At 35.4% G+C, this 18,389-nt stretch overlaps 1 protein-coding gene across 1 annotated transcript; it reads right to left on the bottom strand.

Moving 5' to 3' along the window:
* Window positions 1–16,640: 16,640 nt before the first annotated feature.
* Window positions 16,641–17,618, bottom strand: LOC145610655 (uncharacterized). The gene has a single exon (XM_081665960.1). The coding sequence runs from the start codon at window positions 17,616–17,618 to the stop codon at window positions 16,641–16,643; it is 978 nt and encodes a 325-aa protein (XP_081522086.1).
* Between the last annotated feature and the right edge of the window lie 771 nt (window positions 17,619–18,389).

Below are 18,389 nucleotides of genomic sequence, written 5' to 3' on the forward strand. Positions count from 1 at the left end.
CGGCGGTCTTCCTATGGTTGTAAAATCTCCTCAAGAAGGTCGTAGTTACTTGGTCCCATGTTATGAGAGAGTTAGGGGGCACCTCCTTCTCTAGCCATTCTAGACCTCTCCCAATTAAAGAAAATGGAAACATCTAGAGGCGAATATAATATATTCTTGAGTCACTCCATTGGCTTTGATTGTGTCACAATATTTCTCAAACTCTTTCAAGTGCTCATGGGGACTCTCAAACTTTCCACCTGAGAATTGTTTCCTTTCTATCAAAGCAATCAAATTGGGCTTGATTTCGAAATTGTTGGCTTGAGTGGTAGGAGTTAGGATCCCACTTTGTGCTCTAAAGGCTTCTGGAGCCCCAAGACGACTCAAAGGTGTATTCTCTCCCATTTTAGAACCTTCTTCACTTTCGGACTTAAAGGTTGAAAAGGGGTTGATTCCCGGGCTTGATGGTGAATTATGGCTATCTAACTCTTCACTTGAGGGTGAAGAGGGTGGAGTATCTTCCAATTCTCTTACTCCTTCTTTCATCGGGGTGTTAGAATTTCTACTCCTTGCTCTCACTTCTCTTCAAAGTAGGGACAAAGACCTCTCTAGCTCCGGATCAATGGGAATCAAAGACCTTGAGCGTGTTCGTCCTCTGTTCATACAACAAAGCTAAGGAGAATGTAAGCACTGACAAGTAACAAAAAGTAGCAAATACTATCAAATAAGAAGTGAGATAGTCTCAAATAAAGCAATGAAATAGCAATGAAAGCTGTCTCCCTAGCAACGGGGCCAATTTGACAAGGTAATAATCGCGTCGTCAAATGACTATTCCTAAATCAAATACAATTTATAACACTCTACTAACCTAATACGAGTATAGGGAAAATAGAGGGGTCGAACCACAGGGAGAAATGCATAAACACCGCATTCATTACTTAGAGTCTAAGCTATCTCGAAACAAGAAGTGTGAATAACTAAGAGATCAAACTAAGAACGAAATGGAATAAAATCAATATAACTAGGCACCAAGGGGAATGGGTAGATGAAGATGCTATTTGAGCATGCAACAACATAAAAGAAAATTGAGAGTTAACTAAGCATACATGAATATCGAAACTAAATCCAATCTAATCTCCTTCCGGAGTTAATCGGCTTCTCCTAACATAGCCTCTATGTTTCCACACTAGAACCATATATTAGGAGGTGCAATCAAAGAACAATCGATAATAATGAACCTAAACTAAGTCAACTTCCGTTTCATGTTAGCAAAGATTCACCTTTAATCAACCAACAATGTGCACTTGCAAGAAGATTAAAGAATATCAAGTATACAAAGGTTTAATCACAAACAACTCAATCCCAATATTATAAGCATGAACAATTAGCAACTACACCATCCCCACACCCTTGGCTAGAAGACTACTCACTAATCATGTTGAAAACAATATCAATCATCAAGTCAATAAGCATCAACATGATTAATAAGCAAAGAAAGAGAATCAAAATAAGCAAACAAAATAAAAAAACAAAGGTAAAGAGAAAGAGTAAGAAATTTCTCATTAATTGAAGTTGAAGATCTACAAAGGTTGATCAAGTTCCTTTTTCAAAATCCAAGCTCATCAATGGAGAAATCCACACTTTCTCTCTCTACCCAAGTAAAACTAAGAGTGGTTCTCTCTCTACAAATGGGGAAAAATAGTCTAGTACAAAGAAAAATGTCATGCCCCTTAAAAGCAAAAGAAAAGGGGTTTAAATAACAAAATAAAACAAAGAGGGACGGAGGAGGTGGTGCGTGCGCGCAACAACTCCCGTGCGCGCGCACAGAGGGGCCAGGTCTGCACGCACGCACAGGAGGGTGTGCACGCACGCACCCCTCTTGTGTTGTTGCAAGCACTCCCCTCGAGCCAAGGGGGCAAGGCTACTGGTGCTCTCGAGCGCGCTCTCATGCATCATGCTCGTACGATGGTGATGAACAAGGCAGCCCAAAATTCTTCACTTTTGCGCACTCAAGACCATGGCAGGTGATGATGGTGATGCACGAGAGCGCTAGCCATGAGTGGAAGTTTGCTCCTTGCCTTGAACTCTAGCCAACCAAACAACACGAGGCCGTTTCTCGACCATCTAAAACACTTGGAGATCCTTCCAAACAAGATTCTGAGCCTCGAACAACACCTACAATAAAAGAGGGAAAAGCGAGTAAAGTGGAAAAGACGAAAATACCCCTAAAATGCAAGAAAACGCAAAATGGACTACAAACCTTTAAAGCAAGAAAATAAGAGAATAAAAGGGAAAAACACGAGAAAGAAAGCGTAAAAAGGACTCTAAACTAAATCACATAAATATTTGTTTAAATCATATAGAAGCATTCTAAAACCTTATTTTTGGCTCAAAACTAATAAAAATAAGATTATATCAAATCTGAAAATTAATTTAAATTATAAATTTCAAACTTTTAAAGATTTGTATTCATAATTCAATAATTAGAGTAGTATATAGCGTATTAAACCTTAAAACCCTTCAATAAACAACATAAAACTCAAATTTTACAATATATGAAATCTGAAAATTAATTTATAACCAAAATAATCATTCTTTGACATAATTTAAACATAGAATAATTAAATAACTTGCTTAGTACGTTATCAAGCCCTAAAACATGAAAAATTAATGCTTTAAACCCTAAATTTCATACATAAACAAATCTGAAAATTTATATAATAAATTTGACATACTAAAACCCATAAATTCATAATCTTTTATAAACTAGCTATATAATCAAACCATAATAATGTAATTTAGAACAAAGTTTTTAATTAAAGCTTGAATCTTTAAACAATCCAATTAAGATTATAAAGCAATAATAATAAAAAAAATAAAGGAAGAGAGGAAGAAAGGTGGCGAACTGCAGCAGTGGTGGTCGGCGGCCGGTGAGGGGCGGCGGTGCAGGCAGCCGATGAGGAGCAGCGGTGCAGCGGCAGGGAGCTTCAAGGGGGTTTTTTTTCTTTTGTTTGTTGTATCGTGAAAGAGGAGAAGAGAGTGAGGGTTTCTTTTTTTTTATTTTTTTTTTACGTGAAGCAGGAGGAGAGAAGTAAGGGGAAATAAGGTGGGTTTAAAGGTTAATGATTTTATAAAAGTTTGGGCCTAATTTTCTAATCCAAGTAGAATTAGGATTGTGTTTTGGGCTTGAGTGAATTAGTGTGTTAGGCCACTAAACTTAAAAAGGAATTTTAACTCAACCAAAAACTTAATAGTTTTATTTTAAAAGTAATGAAAATCTTATTGCTTTACCTCAAAATAATTCACACTTATAAAATCAAAAATAGAAATATTTGTATAAATAATTATAAATAATAAACTAATACATTATAATTATATTGAAAATATGGGAGATTACAATCTACCCCTCTTAAAAGAAGTTTCGCCCTCGAAACTTAAACCAAAAACCATAATTTTCCAAAATCATTCAAACTTTTTGTGTTTTGTATTGCTGTAAATTGCTTGATCCTCAACAAGTATATGAAGGAGTTATGTCTTCGTCGTGTGCAATTACTAGATATATAATTGGATCAAATTATGGAGATAATTAAGTCCGGACATTTGGGTCGTCGTTTTGCCATAGCTAGAGGTACTTACGATCTTTGGACTAGTAAAATAGGCCAAAGCCCAATTGGACGGATCCTATAAGGTCACACAAAGGGGCTAGATCGAGCATTAGAGGACGAGGCCCATCATGGGCCTCATCACTCTAGGTGGCCGGCCATATGGGGCTTTGAGAGGCTATTGGGCTTCGTGCCCTAGTCTAATTATAATGAGATTATAAATAGACTAGGTGCCTAGGTTTGCAAGTAAGGAATTAACTGATCATTTAGATCAAACCCTAATTAGCAAACACGAAACCAACTCCCTCTCTCACGGCTCTCTCCTCCTCCTAGGCGCGGTGGTGTCTCGTGGTGGTGGTGGTTCGTGCGGTGGTCGGTTGTCCGAAAAGGTGGTGATCGCGGTTTTCCTCAATCACTCGACCAATCTAGTATTGGTGGACGGCTCGTTCGAATCTCGTGGACTAAGTAGAGGAGCAACACTTGGGGCTCTATTCTCTCCCTGATTTGCCTATCGAATAGCTTCGTGGAATTCACGCTTCAAAGGTATGATTATGTGTCTTGTGTGTTATGCATGTGATCCTTGGATTAGGTACTCTATTGAATATGATTCATATATATTATTTCCGCTGCGTAGTACCTATAAACTCCTACAGTGGTATCAGTTAGCCTCTTGCATTAACGTGCTAGATCATAATAATACGATTATTTGATGTCCACGTTAATTTTATAATCAATTAAGAGGGAGAAATTAATTTAATTATGGTTCGCTTATTATATTTAATGTGATTAAACTTTTGGAATAGATTAAATGCGATTTAATTATGCTCAAATAGCCATGAAGAGGACCGAATTAAGCCCTAAATTGTTCGAATTTTTCGAACACCCTAACCCTAATTTTCGAATAATTTCGAAATTTATAGCTCTAAAATATGATTTTTGTGCTTGATTTTGTTTTAATTCGAATTGTTTTATGTTTCATAATTTTAATTGGTTTGATTCATGCATAAAAATGTTTTATGTATGATCATAGATTTAATTTTAAAAGTTAGAATTAAATTGGGATTAATTTTATGATGAACCCTAATTTTTAAAATTGAATATGATTTAATTTTAAATCTTATGGACTAATTTAATTCAATTAGGATAAATGTTATTTTAATTAAATTGAAAATAAAAATAAAAAATTTATTTTATTCTGGCCGGCAACCGCGGCTGGTGGCGCAGCCACGGCGGCTGCCGACCAGGTGGCGTCCAAGAGGGAGGGGAAGGGAGGGCGGCGGTCTAGGGTGGCTGTGGGCAGCAGCGTGCAACCGTTGCACGGCTGCTGCCTTGCGCGGCAGTGGCTGCTGCAAGGCAGCCAGCCACCGTGGCTAGCCTTGGCTGGCCACGCACGGTGGCCTGCACCCCAGCAGTAGCAGCTGCCACGCTGCTGCCCTTGTGGCAGTGGCTGCTGTCACGGCAGCCAGCCACCGTGGCTAGCTTCGGCTAGCCAACCACGGTGGCCGGCGTTGGTGGTTGCGGTTTTTTCAAAAAAAAAAAATTCTGTTTTTAAAAATTTATTTCAGGATAATTACGAATTATTTTGGGATAAAATTGGTTTTATTTTGGATAAGTTCAAATATTTTCAAAATATGATCTTTTAGTTTAAAAGATAAAGTTGGTTTTATTTGGATAAAATCTTTTGTTTTAGGATAAAATCAAATATTCAAAAGTTGTTATATTTGATATTATCCATATTTAGTTTGTTATTTTGATAATTATCCTAAATTAAAGTGGTTAATTAAGGATAAGATTGACTAGGATATTCTGAGCATATTCCAAAAGGATAATAATTGATTTAAATAATGTGATTATCCCATAATTAGATTAGGATGTAATTGATTTTAAAATTATTTGATTGGCTAGTAATTAGGATAGAATCTCCTAAATTAGTTAGGATAATCATGGAAGATTAAATATGATTTATCTTTCTAGATTAAAATATGATTTGATTCTATCTCATGACTAAATTAAATATATGATATTTTATCAACCGTCATGAATAATATATGATATTATCTAATTATGATTAAAATATAAGATATTTTAGGAAATGCGTTGACTTTATTATGAACATTCGATGTTGTAGTTTAGACAAGCATGTTGAGTGAATTATTATATGGCACTTTTTTAATATATGATATTATATTGCTATATATAGACTAGTATGGCCCATAGATTCTCAAATACGATCTGCGTATCGTGATGTATTTTGGTAATCTAAATACGGTCTGCGTACCGTTGAGTGTTTTTATAACTTTTATTTAATGTAAATAGAATAGTTATTTAAATGGTGTTAGCCCAAAAGAAGCCCATGAAGTGAAGGCCCAAAGGAGCAAGGTGGATGAAGATCCATGATGATTCAAGTGGGAGCATTTTTCATTTCTAGTTTTCTTAGGACTAAGGGGCCATACTATGTCATATTTTATTGCATTAGTAGATTATGCATGTTTAGGTTTATTTATGTTGTTTGATGATGCGCTAGAGTTCACTAAATAATCACAACATAATGAATCTAGATCCCAGTAATATTGATGCAGCTTTTCCAATTAAAAACCCGACGAAAACCTTGATCGTTTGTGATGGGTCGGCCTCAGCAGAGCGTCATAATATATCTTGGGGAAGTGGGGGTAGATCACGTTCTACACTTTTAATTGGTTATATTCAACAAGGTTACCTAAAGATCAGTTTAGAACCTTGAAGCTAAGGGTAATAATTAAACATGTGATGGTTAATTATTCAACCAAGAATTACAAGAGTTGTAATCAGTAAAGAGTTTACTCACCTTGAAAATGTAATGGTTGATGGCAGGGCCTCAGTCCGGTCAATTATTGCACAAATAAAGGATCTTGGAATCACTTAAAATTCAATTGGGATCATTTAATTATTGAATAAAGTGTTTTAAAGTTACCAAATGAATGTTTTTATGGTACTTTAATTTTATTAAACATAATTTTAAACTTTGCCTTATTTTGACATAGATGGGTAGCCGTAATAACAATGACAACAACGTTTACAATTTACGACCATTCCTTGAGAAGGATAGGTTGACAGGGGAAAACTTTTCCAACTGGGAAAGAATGCTAAGGCTTGTTCTGAAATCTGAAGGTAAGGAGGATGTCATTGATACCCCATTACCAGGACCTCTGCCAGAAAATCCAACTGCGGCAGATGTCAAGAAGCACAAGGAAGCTCATGATAGAGCTATGCCTATCACTTGCTTGATGATTGCTACCATGGAACCTAGTCTTCAAAAGCGTTTTGAAGACCAGGATGCCTACTCAATCATGGAAGAGCTTAAAGCTTTGTTTAAGAAACAAGCTAGAGTTGAAAGGTATGAGCTTCATCGTGAGATTCTGGATTGTAGAATGGAGAAGGGTGCCACAGTTCATGATCATGTTTTCAAAATGATCGGCCTAATTCAAAGTATGGAGAAACTGGGGTACCCAATCAGTGATGATTTGGCAACAGACATCATTCTCCACTCACTTCCAGAAAGTTTCAACCAGTTTATCATGAACTTTAACATGACCGCGAATGCAAAGACTATGAATCAATTGCATGCAATGCTGGTTAGTGCTGAGAAACAAATCCCTAAGGAACCTAAGAAGGAAGTTCTTATGATTCAAAAGGGAAAGGGGTTCAAGAAGAAGGGGCAAAAGGCTAGTGCCAAGAGCAAGGGCAAGCAAGTTGCCAACGCTCCTGAAAAGCCTAAGGCGAATCCAAAACCCAAGGCTGCAAGTGAGAGTGAATGCTTTTACTGCAAGAAGAAGGGGCATTGGAAACGCAATTGCCAGAAATACCTTGATTTCCTCAAGAGGAAGAATGGAGCATCAACCTCAGGTATTATGTTATAAACATTTTAACTTTCACTAAGGTATGTGATACCAAGTTGCAGAGCTTAACATTATGATGTTGCGCAGGAACTGCAAACAAGTGAAGCTAGCATGGAGATGGAGCTTGAAGGTGCACTAGAAGTATTTGAGTGGCCAGAGATAGCTTCATAGTTTTAATTTCTGATTAGTTTATCATGACATTTAGAACTATTTCCATTTTTGATGAGACAATATTTCGGTTTTCTTGTTTTGAATACTGATTTGGTTTTACTTGGCTTGGACAAACGTTGATCCATGACCAAGGTAATAAATTGTTTTCATTTTGCTAGATATGAGTTAATTTTGGTTTTATGACATTGATATAAGTAGATCACAAAAGTAAAATTAGATGATTCAAAGTAAACTTACTTATAATAAAGTAAAGTTAGGTCACATAAACCATTTGCACATCCAAAGTTATGGATGGACTCTTACTCTTATATGATTATGAATCACTTGAGAATTAGAAGTCGTGCTTGATAAGGTATAATGACCAAGTTACCTTTTAGTTGAAAGGGTAAAAGAGCTAAAATGACCTTTTGGAACACAAACATATGATGTAAGTGTACCATAAATTCAAGATTTAGCAAAAGGATTTAACTATTTCATTGCTCTTATTAACGATTTAAGTAAATATAACGATAATTACTTAATGAAATAAAAGCTGGAATCATTGAAATGTTCAAAATTCCAAAATGAAATGTAAAATCAAGTTTGAGATAAACAATTTAGCACCACAATATGATTGTTGTAATAAATATTTAACTCAAAACAAATGATCATCTAAAGGAATTGTTGAATTAGTTCACAATCCAGGAACATTACAATTAAAATGTATGTATAAAGCAGGAATCAAACTTTGCTTGCCATGGTTCGATCCAAGATTTAATGATTTACAAATATCGTTTTGAGGATATGCATTAGAACAACAACAATTGCAAATATACTAAACAGAAACTTAACCAAAGCAGTAGAAAGGTTGGAAATGTTCCAAAGTAATCTTTTCTAAACAGGATTGAGGGAGTATGAAATTTATGTAAAATGTTTACAAAGATGACATAATAAACCCTAAATCAGAGGTATTATTCCTACAATCGCGTAAAAACAAAATGTTTGTTGCTCGCGATAGTGTCTTTATAGAAAGAAATGTCTTCCTACAAAGCCAAGTGGGAGTAAAGTTAGATCTCGATGAGATTCGAGACGAGCAACAAAGGGAGCAACAAAGGGATGTAGATAACACTACATCAGAGACGAATGCGCATGAAATCAGCTAATTTGATAAAACATGTGTCGAAGCAAGCTAATTCAAGTAGCGAGACTTCTATCGTCCTACTAGAATGAAATACTACAAAGAGTTGAAGAGAATAATTCTATTGTAGCTCACACCTATCGTAGGTTACTTAGGATCGAAACAAATAGTTTGTTGGAATTCTAGTAAAAGGTGGATTCTAAAATTTTCCTATTGGAATGGTTGGAATCCATACCTACAAGCAAGCTTTGGACAAGTGCCAACTCAGGAAGTGGCTTAAAGCCAAGAAATCCAGAGTGGACTCCATGTCTGTAAAGATGTGCTAGTCCATGACAGTCTTGCAAATGGGGTCAAACCTATTAGTCATGTAAGCCTATTCGGATTATTTCTAGTTATGGAAATTAAAATCACCTTCATGAAATGTTCTTGATGGATGGGATGTATATGATACAACTTAAGATTTTGAATTCCAGAAATTCCTAGAAAGTTTTGCAAACTTCAGAAATTCATTTATGGATTGAAGTAAGCATTAAGGAGTTGAAATATTCATTAGGAAATCAAACAGTTTGATTACCTTGGAAGAATGAAAAGGAATCTTGTAGAGACAAGAAGTTTAGTGGGAGCAATTGGTCTTCTTAGTCTAGTATGTAGTTGACATATTTTTCATATGAAATGATATATCAATGCTTGAATAAATCAAGCAATGGTTAGAAAGATTGTTTCTATATGGGAGACTTAGGAGATGTTGAGTACATATTGGAATCAAAATCCACAAAGTGAATCTTGAAGGATGACTGGACCTAATCAAGAGACTTATGTTGATAAGATTCTTGACAAGTTCAAGATGCAAGACTCTAAGAGAGGATTTTTCCATGCCTCATGGTTTTACACTCAGTAAAACTCTATGCCTTTAAAAGCTAGTAGAGTTGAGTTGTAAAGGTAATGTACCTTATGCTTTCGCAAAAGGGTCCATTACATGTGCCATGAAATGTACAAAGCAAGTTGTTACATATGACTTGTGCATGTGTAGCAAGTTTCAAGCAAATACAGAATAAGCATACGGAAAGTTACCAAGAACAAATCCTTGAGTACTTGAGAAGCACTAAAGGAATTTTTCTAGTTTATGGTGTTAAAGATAAACAAGTTGTCAAAAGTTTTACGAATGCAAGTTCTTTCCAAACAGGCAAGATGACTCTAGATTTTGATCTAGACGCACAATTTTGTCAATATGGAGAAGTACAGTGAGCTTGAAAAGTTCAAAGCAGAGCATTATTGCAGGCTCAATGTCAGAATATGTGTATTAAGCTATAGTCGGATAGTTTTAGAGGAAGTTTGGATTAAAATGTAATATGACTAAAGGGTCACCTTTGCCCAAGAACAAAGGAGTCAGGGTCACATCACAAATCCAAACAAATGAATATGAGATATCGCCTCAGTTATGAGATCATTGACCAGCGGAAGGTCACGTTCTGCGAAGTTTTATTATGAGTGAGAAATCACTAAACCCCTTCCATAGACAAAGGTATGAAAGTCATATTAAAGTCTTGGATTGAAGCAAATTATGTAAATTTAAGTTGTGTATGTTTGTGGAAACATATTACATAAGAAAATACGTCAATTTGCAGAATTATGTTTAAAATAGAAATTATTATTTCTCTTATTTAATTATGGTTTGAAATTAAATAAAATGTCCAAAATAATTATGAATTGATGGGCTCACTAGGTTGATGACCTTTTGAATGAAACCCCACAGGTGAACAAAATTCATATATTATTTAAGTTCCTAGTTTGAAATCATTAAAATGGACATAAATGATTTCAATGAATGGACTAGCATGTAAGATTGATTGGATAGCGCAGTTTCATGGGCTATAGGGGCATAGTGATGCTCGGTCAATCACTTGGATATGCATGAATGATGCATGATCGAACTATTGACCTACTTTGAAGTTCAAGTATAGAGCTTCCGGATATATTAGTGGATTCCTTTGACATGAGTGGAACATTGATCTCATTCAATGATTGTTTTAACTGTGGTCCATTCAAACGTCTGGCCGTAACTGGAGATTATAAAGGATGTTTCCCGGTTACTTCATGAGTTGAGTGGGAGCTTTGGTTGCCACAAGATTGGATAGAGTCTGCCTATTAAATTAGGAAATGTGTCATGGCCGCTTGAAGAGGGAGAATTCAGAAAATACGTGGCCGCGTTCAAATGCATTACTCAGTAATCATTTGGTTTTGTAATTCTAACTCAGATTTCAAGAAACGATTTGTAGATTAATATGATCTCGACATGTGATGCAATCGTATTATCAAATCGACATATACATTGACTTAAGGAATTTGAATATTGCACCCTTGTCTCAGACAAGTGGGAGATTGAAGGAGTTATGTCTTCGTCGTGTGCAATTACTAGATATATAATTGGATCAAATTATGGAGATAATTAAGTCCGGACATTTGGGTCGTCGTTTTGCCATAGCTAGAGGTACTTACGATCTTTGGACTAGTAAAATAGGCCAAAGCCCAATTGGACGGATCCTATAAGGTCACACAAAGGGGCTAGATCGAGCATTAGAGGACGAGGCCCATCATGGGCCTCATCACTCTAGGTGGCCGGCCATATGGGGCTTTGAGAGGCTATTGGGCTTCGTGCCCTAGTCTAATTATAATGAGATTATAAATAGACTAGGTGCCTAGGTTTGCAAGTAAGGAATTAACTGATCATTTAGATCAAACCCTAATTAGCAAACACGAAACCAACTCCCTCTCTCACGGCTCTCTCCTCCTCCTAGGCGCGGTGGTGTCTCGTGGTGGTGGTGGTTCGTGCGGTGGTCGGTTGTCCGAAAAGGTGGTGATCGCGGTTTTCCTCAATCACTCGACCAATCTAGTATTGGTGAACGGCTCGTTCGAATCTCGTGGACTAAGTAGAGGAGCAACACTTGGGGCTCTATTCTCTCCCTGATTTGCCTATCGAATAGCTTCGTGGAATTCACGCTTCAAAGGTATGATTATGTGTCTTGTGTGTTATGCATGTGATCCTTGGATTAGGTACTCTATTGAATATGATTCATATATATTATTTCCGCTGCGTAGTACCTATAAACTCCTACAGTATACTCAACAAACTGAACTTTGTACTCAATGAACTCATATTTGGCCTAAGTTTACATACTTTTATTGTATGTAAACGCAAAAATAATGCATAATAATAAAAAAAAACATGCAAAATCAAGCAATAAATGGTATAGTTGAGGTAAAAGCGCGAAATTACATCGCATTCTACCCCCCCTAAAAAGTAAAGAGTTACGCCCTCGTAACTCACCTCGTCAAATATCTCGGGATACTTGTTCCTCATCTCTTCCTTGGCCTCCCAAGTAGCTTCTTTGTATCCTTGGTTAGACCAAAGGACCTTCACTATCTTCACATCCTGGTTTCCAGTACTACGCACTTTGTGATCTAGTATCTTGACTGGTCTTTCTTCATAAGTTAGAGACTCATCTAGTTAAATAGTCTCCGGCTGCAAAACATGGGTTTCACAGGGCACATATTTCTTTAATTGGGAAATGTGGAACACATCATGCATTTTCTCAAACTCCATTGCAAAGCCAATTTATAAGCCACTTTTCCCACACGTTGGAGGATTTCATACGGACCCACATAATTTGCACTAAGCTTCCCTTTCTTGCCGAATCGCATCACACCTTTTGTTGGAGAAACCTTTAAAAAGACCTTCTCCCCAACACTAAACTCATCATCCCTTCTCTTCAAGTCGACATAACTCTTCTGTCTATCTTGTGCTGCCCCACTACTACATAAATGAGCTAATGCAACCCCAAATAACCGTTGCCATAGGGAAAAAAACCGTTGATTTAGACCTATTGTAACGGTTCATAAACCGTTGCTGTTGCAGCCATTGCACTAGATATAATGCGACGGTTATTTAAGCTAATGCAACGGTCTTATAACATCTACCTTTGACCGTTGCATTAGGGTCTAATGCAATGGTTAATATGATCTAATGCAACAGTGCTTGCAATACTAAAGGACCCGTTGCATTATATCTAAAACAACACTTGTATGTTCCTAATGCAACATTCCTTGGCCTTTACTTGAACCGTTGCAATAGGTTTACTAATCATTGTCATGTACTAATGCAACGGTTTAATTATATAGGAATAATAAATAATAGTGAAAATTAAATTAATATTAATCTTCCTTATTTATATCTAATTAAAGTTATTATATACGTATAAAATAATAAATAATAATGAAAACGAATATTAACAACATATATATATATATATATTAGTCGCCCAATTGTTTGGCAAAATACAAAATGATGAAGTACTTTGTTGTACTTGTCAACTGGCTAGCCCAAAAGATAAAAGCATGTCACAATTTACATTAGTTAGATCACAAAAACATTTACCAAAACAGATGTTTGATTTGTGATCACAATGATATTTACGGCCACAAAAGCTGTCACTACACATATGACAATTTATACATGATCTTCCACCACCACAATGTTATAATTCATGCATCCTTCTCTAATCCAAATTTTCTTCAACAATCTGCAAATTCAAAATGCATAATTTAAACAGTTATAAGTATGGAATACAAAAGTCATAATAGTAAGCAACTAAGATATTTGGTATCTACATACATAATTTTAAGGTTTAGTTCTCAATTGATAGAAAAAAAGGAACAATAGAACAACAATTTCCATAAAAAAAAAAAATTATATGACAAAAAGCTAACGAATTGAGCACAAAAAATACACAACAACTGCAAATTGTTGCTTAGCAATTACATTAAATTAAATAAAGTTAGATTATATATAGAAAGTGTTCATCAAAATGCATACACTCACTCCTCAATTAACTCTACTTCTATTTCACCCAACATTTCCATGAATCAAATCACTTGCCCTGTAATAAATTTTTTTTCCCCTTATTTCTCTCTTATCCTAACAAACACATAGCCTTGACATTAATGGCAAAAGTTTCTAAGAAATATAAAAATAGTATGATAAATTATCTAAAGAACAAGTACTAAGAGTATAGTACTCTGCAATTTTAAATACAGCCACATATATGTACATTACCTGATTAGAAGGTTCTGTTCCAGAAGAAGAATGCTCACCAGCGGCCTCATTCACTTGTAATGTGTCGTTAGTTGCATTTCTTGGAATAGGCGACTCAGTAGTTGAGATTTCAGGAACTACAAGATGTATTCCAAGATTAGCCTCTTAGAGCTGTTCGAGCAATGTTGCATGAATACTCTGTAGAAACTCTTGAGGAATTTTGTACTCAGATTTAGTTCCTTTTTTCTTCTTCAAATTAGTCATGGTCACACCTTTCCCATAGAGGCGTACATGACCATTATGCTCTGGTTTTTTAATCACTTGATAGTATGGATCAATAGTGTTAGGACCATGTTCATGTTCTTGAGATTCCAGAGCTTCGATTTGTTCCTGTATACATGAATAATTAGAGGTTATGTATGTATAGCTTCGGTTTTCACATAAAAAAATTAAACAATTGGTATAGTAGTTTAAAATCACTATATTATTCTTCGTTTTCCCTAAAGCTGGTTTTGTATGTCTTATTAGGATTCCTTTTCCTTGATTCTTTGTACACCTTTGCTTGGGAGGGTTCTTTTTTGTTAGGGTCCTCTTGTTTCCATACAAAGATTTTATAAGATAGCTGCTTATGAGCTAAATGAATTTGTAAATGACTAGCTAAAAAAACATATTTAGTTGAAAATTAAAGATTTGTACAAATATATATTACCAGCTTATGACGTAACCTGGCATATGATTTTGGACCCATAGTACGGATGTAAACTGCCTTTTGACGATTCTTTTTGTTGGTCTGACTTTCTTCCTATAAAAAAAATTAACTTAATGTATATAATGTATCTAGAATTTTATATTCGAAACACACAAAAATGTGCAACTTTTCTTGGTTCTAAAATAGATAAGTTAAACACTAAGTACCTTAGTTGTTGTCAAATGCCAATACTTCAACAGATCTTCAAAATGAGTTTTTGGCATTGTCTTTGGACGTTCTATCATTCTTTGTTCATCAGTATCAAATGCTTAAAAATGCTTCTTTTTTATCCTACACTTGTGCATACGCCAAGCATAATTGACAGCTTCCATTACTCACTTTCTTCCTTCTTCGAGAACCAAATATTTCTCCTACACAAAAAAAAGCATTTATATATATTTATATACTTGTACAAACTAATAATAATTAATTAAAGGATAATAAAATGACCTCAAAAAAATTTAAAGGATCGGATAAGAATGAAATACTTTATCGATTGACAAACCTGGACATAATCCCATATTTTGTTATGTGTGGGAAGGCTTGGCCATTCAACATAATTAAGTGGGGCTAGTTCAGAATTTCTAGCAACAGTTCCCAAAAATTGAGTAAATTCATCGACTACTTCATCAGTAGGTCCAACTGGTTGCCCATACATATTCAAGATAAGGTAAGGGCATTCCTCCCTGGGACGAGCATGAACCTTAACCAATTTTGTAGGACCTTAATGCTTCTTTTTTGCAGGAACTGTGAAGGAAAAAGTTGTAAGTTAATACAATGGTGTAACAAAAAGATTAATCAAATGACAAAAAAACTTTCTACAATCGAAAAAAAAGTGTTGTACCTTCTTGTGGGCTTTTAGTTCTCAATCGAGAGTCCTCGTCTGTCGCTTCAGTTCTATCTTCCATTACATTGTTGCCATCATCTACAGGTTGTTCATTTACAATGTCATTTGCACTACTAGAGATCAAATGGCCTTCATATGCCACTTCAAGGTCTTTAGGGTCAATGGTTTTACCCCATATGCCTTTAAAAAACTAACAAAGTCTAATCAGCGGAGTTGCAACTTCCTTAGGTAAAGTTGCCTTTATTGCAATTGGAAGCAAGTAATGCATACAAAAATGAGCATCATGGCTCTTATATCCTGTTATCTTCCCCTCATTAACTTGCACACAACGAGCAATGTTAGAAGCATACCCTTGAGGCAACTTTGCATTTTTTTATGGTTCGGCAAAACAAGCGCTTCTTCTCTAATGTCATCCAGAAGCGTGACCTTGGGATCTCTTCACGAAGGTCATCTATTTCAATAGGCTGAAGTTCTGGCAAAATTTTAAGAACTTTTGGATCACGACGAGCACACACATTGTCCTTGGTTTTCTTAGATATATCTAACAATGTTCCAATGATATTATCAAATATATTTTTTTCTATGTGCATCACGTCAAGATTATGTCGATTTGTACAATGCTTCCAATAAGGAAGGCTAAACAAAATCGACAACTTTCTCCACGGAACATCATCATCGTGCTTTTTTTTGTTCATCTTTCCAATGTCATTGGGAAAATATTGTAGTAAATCTTCAATTTCAGTACCTTTCAATCTAAAAGGTTCAGTTCTCTCCTCAATTTCTCCAAAAGTTCTCTTATCATGGCGCCAAGGGTGGGTTGAATCCAAAAATATACGATGATGCCAATAGTAAAATTTACGACTGTGGTCCAACCATTGTGATTCTGTATCATAATGGCAGCAAGGACAAGCCCTTTTCCCCTTTGTGCTCCAATTAGACAGCATTGCATAAGTTGGAAAATCACTGATCGTAGACAGTAAAGCTGCATGCATCATAAACCTCTTATCAGTTGAAGCATCGTATGTTTCCAGCCCAACCTCCCATAGCTCTTTTAGATCTTTAATTAGCGGTTGTAGATAGATATCAAAACTCATTGCCCGGGGATGAAGGGCTAAATAAGTAATGTTAACATTAAAAACTCGTGATTTGTAAACAGCCAGGGAGGTAAGTTATAATTTACCAAGATAACTGGCCGGGTACTATGTACGATGCTCATCGTGTGAAATGGGTTAAATCCAGGCCATCAGTAGCCATACATAGCCTAACATTACGTGGATCTTCAGCAAACTTTGGATACAACTTATCAATGTCCTTCCATGCTTGACCATCAGCAGGATACTGTAAAAGCCCATTAGTTTCACGTCCATTTGCATGCCATGTCATGTACCTTGCTGTCTCTTGGCTCATAAATAGCCTTTGCAACCTTTTCTTGATGGGAAAATATCTTAGAATTTTGGCAGGTATTTTATGGGCCTTTTCATTTACCTGATCCTCGTCATTTGATTTCCATCTTGAAGTCTTACAAACATGGCAACTCATTGCATTTTTATTTTCCTCCCAATACAACATGCAATCATTGGGGCATGCATCTATCTTCTCATAATCCAAGCCCAAAACTTTTAAAGTATTTTTTGCATCATTGAAAGAAGAAGGTAGCTTTGCATCATCGGGCAATATATCCTTAAGAAACTCTAATAAAGCACCAACTGCAACATTGCTAACCTTATAATCACACTTGAAAATTAATAGTCGAATTGTAAAGGCAAGTTTTGTCATTTTCTTACAACCTGGATACAATTCTTGTTGCCCTTCTTCAATAAGTTTGAAAAACTTCTTTGCATCTTCATTTGGCCCCTCTTTGAAGGTATCACTTAACAAACCTTCTATGTCATCATTCACATCATTCATGTATTGGGTTACATCAGAATCAACTACTACATCTTTTCTTTCGATGTCCTCCCTTACATCTAACAATATGTTTGATCTAGGGACAAAACCGTTGCAAATCATATGCTCTTTAATAACATTCCTATTATGCCAATAACGATAGTGACAAATTTCACATGGACAACAAATTTGATCTCCTTGTGAGCTGGATGCAAAAGTCTTTTCTATATACTTATCAACTCCATTTTCATATTCATCACTCCATCTAGCAAATGTCCCCCACTTTGTATTTACTTTATCCATTACTCTAGTTAAAAGGCAAGAAAGAAAAAATAGATATTTTATTATTATATATAGCCAATTACAATAATATAAATACAAAATTCACCCTACTAACGGTTATTGCTAATCATTTTTTTATTCCAAATATATATTAAATATAATATAATATAAAAAAACAAGTGAGGGAGAACAACCACCAGAAACAATCATATATGTACAATCATGCAATACATGAAACAATAAGAGAAAGTCACACTATGATTATAAAAGTATAAGTCAAACAAGAAGTAAGAACTAAGAGTTGGTCCAAATACTAATGCGTAATTTAATAAATCTAAAGTCAGCTATTTAATTAAATACATAATTATGCATCTAATTCCACCACAACCCAAACCTTCATGCTAGAATCAATATATAGTATTTATGAAACAATAATAATACTCACATGTTTACAAATAAAAGTAATATTGCATAAATGATTTGGAGAATGAATTACCCATGATACAAAATAAGGTTGCTAACCAAGACTAGTATAAGAGTATCCAATATTAACATGCAGATATATGTATAACCCAATTTCTTGTCCTAAACATGATACTAATCACAAGATCAAATATATTCTATACTCCATACTTTTACTCAATGGATTAAACCCAAATTATTAGATAGTTACCTTGGCCAACTGAGGGAGTGTAGTGCTGCAAATGCCGAAACTGACATACTGCTTTACTCCTAATAAAGTCAATAGAAAACATAAATTCAATATGCATACAATTTGTTTACAAAAATTGT

Source organism: Chenopodium album, chromosome 24 (assembly GCF_948465745.1).
Source record: "Chenopodium album chromosome 24, dcCheAlbu1.1, whole genome shotgun sequence".
Classification (NCBI taxonomy): Eukaryota; Viridiplantae; Streptophyta; class Magnoliopsida; order Caryophyllales; family Amaranthaceae; genus Chenopodium; species Chenopodium album.

Coding starts and splice junctions, on each gene's coding strand:
- LOC145610655 (XM_081665960.1), bottom strand. CDS start 17,618: ATGGATAAAGTAAATACAAAGTGGGGGACATTTGCTAGATGGAGTGAT.